We start from the raw sequence: 6,556 nt of genomic DNA on the forward strand, positions 1-6,556 counted from the left end.
TCCACTTTTTCCTCCCCTGCCCCGAAAGCAACAGACAATTTTCTGTCATCACCACCTTTCTATCTGTTTAAAGTAAGAAAGAAAAATTCTGTGCCATTGGCCCAGGGTGCAGGTCAACAAAGGAAACATTGTTCATCATTTCTTCAGAACATGATAGGGCACAGCCCACTCGGCAGTGTGTTAAGAAAACACACCAAAATCCCAGAGAGTAGCCGGAGGGGCAAGAGTGAGTAAACCAAGCCTGCAATGAGGTAAAGGTTTGGCTGCAGACGTGAGGGCTGTCCTGCAAGATGGAAATGATGCTTGGAAGGTAAATTTGGTCAGAGTCAAATGAGTCTTTAGTTAGACTCCACGTCGTGGGGAATGTGGCGTGAAAGGGTATACAGGTTTCTGTTGAACTTGGGTCACTGGACAGTGCACAGTCAATGTCCAGGTGAGCTGGTTCTAGGCAGGTGCTTCCTGGTGACAGTCTATACCTGGCACTTAGGAACCTCCTTCACTGCTTGAATCTTCCCAGCTGGGCTCTCTGCTTCTAAATTCTGCAATCCACTCTCCACACTTTTGCCAGAGCCATCCTTCCAAAGGAGAACCTTGCTGTCCCTGCTCTATTCAAGAGCATTTCACAGCTCTCCATTGTCTGAAGATAAGGCTAAAGTCCTTTAGTGAGAAGTTTAAGGGTCTTGTGATTTGGCTGCAAGCCTCCTCCTTCAGTTTCTTCTTACATTCCTGCCTGTCATCCACCCTGGACTCCAGACCATGCTCTCTGAATCAGGACCTCAAGTCCCAGGCTGTAGGCCTTTAATGCCATGAGTACTCCCACTCCCCCTGCCCCATGATTCCTATTTCCAGTGCCCCGATCCTACCTATTTTTAAGATACAAAGCACACACCATTTCCTCCCAGAAGTGTTCCAGGATACACCCATTTCTTAGTAATTTAACTATCCTAAACCTCCACAGCATTTTACTTCTATCTAGACACACAAATTTTTCTCTTGAACCGAGTGGAGGAATACACTGGGAAACAGATGTCAGCTGCACTCCTGAGTCTAGTATCTGCTGTAGGCTTCTTGAGGGTAATAACCATTTCATTCATCCCTGCATTCCCCCCTCCCACCCCCGCATAGTTGGGCAAGAGTGTTGCCCATACAAGTGTGGTTTAGTGCTTCCTTTAGTCTCTCCTGATCGCTTACGCCATCATCTAAGCCCTAAGGGAGAGGAATAATGGAGGAATGCCCGGTCATCCATCAGAAAATCAGGGTCTGTCTGCCTCCAGTAGACTGTAAACTCCTTGCAGACTGCCACTGTATCTCTCATCTTGGTAATCCCAGGGTTTAACACAGTGTCTGGCACAGAGCGTGCGGTACAGAATGAAAGAACTAGAGGGGCTTGCCCAAGGTCACCCCGAGTCAGGAACCGCTGAATCTCATCCGGACGAGATCTGGTGGAACCATTTACAACATTATCTCAGTGGGGAGCTCGGAGGAAGGAAGGAATGAAGTGTCTGAGAAATGTGTGCCAGGCCTCTGGCGGCCTCCAAGCCTGGAGAAGGGCTGGGAGGGCGGGGGGCGGGGGGCGGGGTGGGGAGAAGCGCGACATCAAACAAGACGCTGGGCTCCCGGGCTGCCCGGAGCCTCCCGAGCAGCGCGCCGAGCTCCCGGGCGGCGGGAAGGGTGGAGGGGGTGGGGGCGCGGGGGCCGGCGACCCACGCTGGCGGGCGGGAGGCAGCGGTGGCGGCCCGCCGGCCAGGGCAGTGCGCGTCGCCCGCCCCGCGCGGCAAATCCCCCAGGGAGGCCGCCGCCAGAGCCCTGGCGCTCCCGGCCCGGCGCCCGCCACGTGGCACCCGGCGGCGGCGGCGGCGGCTCCTCCCGGCGCGCGGCCCGGCCAGCCGGCAGCACGCAGCCGCCTGCGCCGCCCGCCTCCTCCCGGCCGCCCGCCGGCGGCCGCCTGGGCGCAGCGAGGGGGAGCTGCCCGTCCGCCCTGGACCCGGGGAAGGGGCGGGCGGCGCGAAGCCGCTTTAACCGCAGCCGCCGAGCGGAGGCAGGAGGCTGACCCGGCCGCTTCCTAAGTGCGGTCAGGCATCTCGTGACCGCGGCGGGCGCCGGGGGCCCAGCGAGGGGAGGGAGGGAGGGCCGGGGCAAGGAGCAAACAAGAATGCCCCCACCCCTCCCCCGGGCTGTTGCTAGTGAGGCTTTCGGCCGAGTTAAAACCCCAAGCCCGAAATCAGGGGTGGAGTGGGGGGTTGGAATAATTCCCTACTATCCACCCCAGGGCGTGCGCTCCCCGCCCGGAAGGGCTGACCTTGGCCGGGGAAAGGCGGGGGGCGGTGGTAAGCGCCGGGGCTCGGCTCCCAGCCCGCCGCCCCCTCGGATTCCTGGCCCGGCGGGGGCCGGAGGAGGGGGGCCCCGGACACACACACACACCCCACACGCAGCGCGCGCCAATGAGCCCCGGCCAGGCGCAGGGGGCGGGGTTTTCCCAGGCTCGAGCACAGCAGCTGCTATTTACCTTCTTGGCTTCTCCCGGGGACCAAGAACCAGCCCCCGCGCTCCGCCGCCCGCCGCCGCCCCCCGCCTCCCTGCCCCCGGGGCGCGCGCACACACACTCACACACGCACGCACACACACATCCTCCCGGCCCGGCCGCAGCCGCGGCGGCAATAAAACATCCTGGCACGTGCTCCGGCTCCAGGCGCGCCCTCGCCGGCCGGCTGATGTCAAACTGCAGCTCGGCTGGTGTAGCTCTTAAAGGGCCCGCGCGCGCCGGGTGCAGAGGCGGCCCCGGCCGCCCGCGGGGCGAGAAGGAGGGGAGAGGCTGCCGCCCGGCGCACCACCTCAATAGGCCGCAGAACCCAGAGTCTGTGGGTGGAAAGGAAAAGGATGGCGAGGGCGCGCGCGCGTCCCTGAGGCTTTGCCATCAAAGCCCCTCTTGTTCATCTTTCATTTGAAATTCCATTTCCTTTCTGCCCAGTTGGAAATTATTCTGATTGTTTCCTGGGGAAGCGCGGGATCCAAGGCCCCAACTCCAGAAGAGGAATGAGGGACGGGCGGGGGGGGGGCGCCGATTTTAAAACAACAACAACAAAAAATCCCTTGCTCTGAAAATTCGTAAATGTAAGGTGGGAGGCATTTTTTTTCCTTTTTCTGCATGTTTTATATATATATATATATATATATATATATATACACACACACACATACACACGCGCACACACACATTGGCGTCCCTTTTCCGCATGATCGCTTTCCATTATCCTCCTTCCCCCAGTGTGTAGTGTCTGAGCGGGAAATCACTTAGATGTTTTGCTAACTCACACCATTGCATACGTTCTCCTCTTTTATCCCTGTCCTTCTAAGTCTTTTTTTTTTTTAATATATTTCAAATGAACTTCTTATTAGTGTCAAAGCAGCTCTATTACACATGTGAAAGGAAATAAAGAGCAAAGACCCTGGCCCCAAAAGAAATAAACTAGACTGGGACAAAACCTGCGGAAAAATCCTCTCTAAAGCAAAGCCCAGCAGGAAGAATAGCAAAGGGTTAAAATCCTTTTGATTGACGTTGTAGCCTCCGGTGCCCCGGGCTCAGGCGCGCGCCATTGGCCGCCAGGCCTTGTGCCTGGCGGCCAATGGGGGGGCGCGGTCCACGAGCTGTGCCGCGTGTCTCCTCCTCCCATTGGCTGAAAGTTACTGTGGGAAAGAAAGTTTGGGAAGTTTCACACGAGCCGTTCGCGTGCAGTCCCAGATATATATAGAGGCCGCCAGGGCCTGGGGATCACACAGGATCCGGAGCTGGTGCAGATAACAGTGGAATCCCCCGTCTACCTCTCTCCTTGGTCCTGGAATAGCGCTACCGGTCACCAAGTAGCCATAAGATATAATAAACCCTCAGCACTTGCTCAGTAGTTTTGTGAGAGTCTCAAGTGAAGGGGACATAAACAAAACAATTTTCTGTGTGAAGGACTCCAAAAATAAAATTCTCTAGGGATTAAAAAAAAAAAAAGCAACAGAAAATGCCAGCTGATATAATGGAGAAAAATTCCTCGTCCCCGGTGGCTGCTACCCCAGCCAGTGTCAACACGACACCGGATAAACCAAAGACAGCATCTGAGCACAGAAAGGTAAGGGCAGTACCACTCTCTCTCTGCAGCCTTAAGAAATTAAGTCGGGGTTGGGGGGCTCCCTTCTCCCTTGAAACCCCGGGGTGAAATGGCAGATCCCATGGGAACTCAGGGCTTCTTTTTTTTTTTTTTTCCCCCTTACAGTCCTCAAAGCCTATCATGGAGAAAAGACGAAGAGCAAGAATAAATGAAAGTCTGAGCCAGCTGAAAACACTGATTTTGGATGCTCTTAAGAAAGATGTAAGTGGATAATGCTGCCTTTTTTTTTTTAATTAAAAATGAAATACCATTTCTCATGTACAAAACGTGACCACCACCACCACCCCCGCCCCAACTGGCGGGATGGTCCCCGCCTGCACTGCGTTCTCTGAGGCCAGAGGGCCGAGCCCCCTCCAGGGTCCGAGGATGTCTGCGCAGCGGCCGGGAGGTGAGGGGGAGGGACCCCAGACTCCGAGGCCGCTGGCCGGGTTCTCACTTAGTGCCTTGCCTCTTCTTCTGTGCAGAGCTCGCGGCATTCCAAGCTGGAGAAGGCGGACATTCTGGAAATGACAGTGAAGCACCTCCGGAACCTGCAGCGGGCGCAGATGACGGGTGAGGGCGGCTAGCCGCGTCCCTCTCTGCGGGCGTCCCCTTCTCCCCGCGGTGATTTCTTCCAGACTTCCGCCCGTGGTTGTGAGAGGCATTCAGCTACATTTTACTGCCTTGGCTCACTCTTGCGTTCCCACGGTCTGGGGCTTATTTATAGCCACAACTCCAAGTTGTTACTGTTCCGGAAAGGGAGGGAGAGAGGTTGTAGCGGCGAGGGTGGCGGGCGACTTGGCAGTGGGGGGAAGCGGGTGGGGACGAAAAGACTCAGAACCGAGGCGGTTTTGAGCTGCGTGGAACGTAGGGGTCACCTGGTTTAGCACTCCCCGCTTCCCCATTAGAGTAGGGGAAATGCGGTCCGGGTGGCGGGGAAGCGGGGGAAGGGCATTGCCCAAGGTCACTACGCGCGCGCGGACCGTGGGGGAAGATGTGAGGCTGAATGGGTTAAAATAGAGCTGCGGGGAATGGAGAGGAACCGTCTCGACTCCGGCTGCCAAGCTAGTGTTGAGAGGTGGAAGGTTTTTCTAAACCACCACCCTACCCCCAACGCCAGCCGGGGGCTGTTCCGCGGGCGGGTGGTCAGGGAGGAGCCGCCGCGGGGACCTCCCAGGGCGGAGGCGGTGGCCTCGGGGCCAGGGCCACTGGGTGACCCGTCTGTCTGCTTCTGGCCCGCAGCCGCGCTTAGCACAGACCCGAGCGTGCTGGGGAAGTACCGCGCCGGCTTCAGCGAGTGCATGAACGAGGTGACCCGCTTCCTGTCCACGTGCGAGGGCGTTAACACTGAGGTGCGCACCCGGCTGCTCGGCCACCTGGCCAACTGCATGACCCAGATCAACGCCATGACCTACCCGGGGCAGCCGCACCCCGCCTTGCAGGCGCCGCCGCCGCCGCCCCCGCCGGGACCCGGCGGTCCGCAGCACGCGCCGTTCGCGCCGCCACCGCCGCTCGTGCCCATCCCCGGGGGCGCGGCGCCCCCTCCCGGCGGCGCGCCCTGCAAGCTGGGCAGCCCCGCTGGAGAGGCTGCTAAGGTGTTCGGCGGTTTCCAGGTGGTGCCGGCTCCAGACGGCCAATTTGCCTTCCTCATCCCCAACGGGGCCTTCGCTCACAGTGGCCCCGTCATCCCAGTCTACACCAGCAACAGCGGGACCTCCGTGGGCCCGAACGCAGTGTCGCCTTCCAGCGGCCCCTCGCTCACGGCGGACTCCATGTGGAGGCCGTGGCGGAACTGAGGGGCTCAGGTCACCCCTCCCCCTAAACTCCCAACCCACCTCTCTTCCTTTGGGACACTCAACAGGAACTTGGACACTGGGAGAAAAGAGGACTTTTGTGATTAAGTGGTTATTTTGGTTTTTTTAATTTCTAAAAAGTTACTTTTTTGTAGAGAGCTGTATTAAGTGACTGACCATGCACTATATTTGTATATATTTTATATGTTCATATTGGATTGCGCCTTTGTATTATAAAAGTTCAGATGACATTTCGTTTTTTACACGAGATTTCTTTTTTATGTGATGCCAAAGATGTTTGAAAATGCTCTTAAAATATCTTCCTTTTGGGAAGTTTATTTGAGAAAATATAATAAAAGAAAAAAGAATGAAGGCTCCTATGTCTTAGAGCTGATTATTTCAGAGTTGTGGTTTTTTTTTGTTTTTTTTTTTAAAGAGGAGGCTCTTGGCAGAATGTGGATTACAGGTAATTTTGAAAATTCAGTCACTGGCTCCTTTGTTATTAGAAGAACATTTTTAAAAATCCGTCAAAACTTTTACCAATGCTCCGTGAATTAAATTACACTTAATTTGCAGGAACCCATCTAATATGGCTACTCTGATCAATTTGTGGCCTATCTCTTAAAGGAT

At 56.2% G+C, this 6,556-nt stretch overlaps 1 protein-coding gene across 1 annotated transcript; it reads left to right on the forward strand.

Moving 5' to 3' along the window:
• Nucleotides 1–3,714: 3,714 nt before the first annotated feature.
• On the forward strand, nucleotides 3,715–6,298 carry HES1 (hes family bHLH transcription factor 1). The gene is made up of 4 exons (XM_044252022.1): nucleotides 3,715–4,115; nucleotides 4,260–4,355; nucleotides 4,619–4,706; nucleotides 5,376–6,298. Exons 1-4 carry the CDS (start codon nucleotides 4,008–4,010, stop codon nucleotides 5,927–5,929), a joined length of 846 nt encoding a protein of 281 aa, XP_044107957.1. The 5' UTR covers nucleotides 3,715–4,007; the 3' UTR covers nucleotides 5,930–6,298.
• Nucleotides 6,299–6,556: the final 258 nt, after the last annotated feature.

The sequence above is a fragment of the Neovison vison genome, chromosome 6, assembly GCF_020171115.1.
Source record: "Neovison vison isolate M4711 chromosome 6, ASM_NN_V1, whole genome shotgun sequence".
Lineage (NCBI taxonomy): Eukaryota > Metazoa > Chordata > Mammalia > Carnivora > Mustelidae > Neogale > Neogale vison.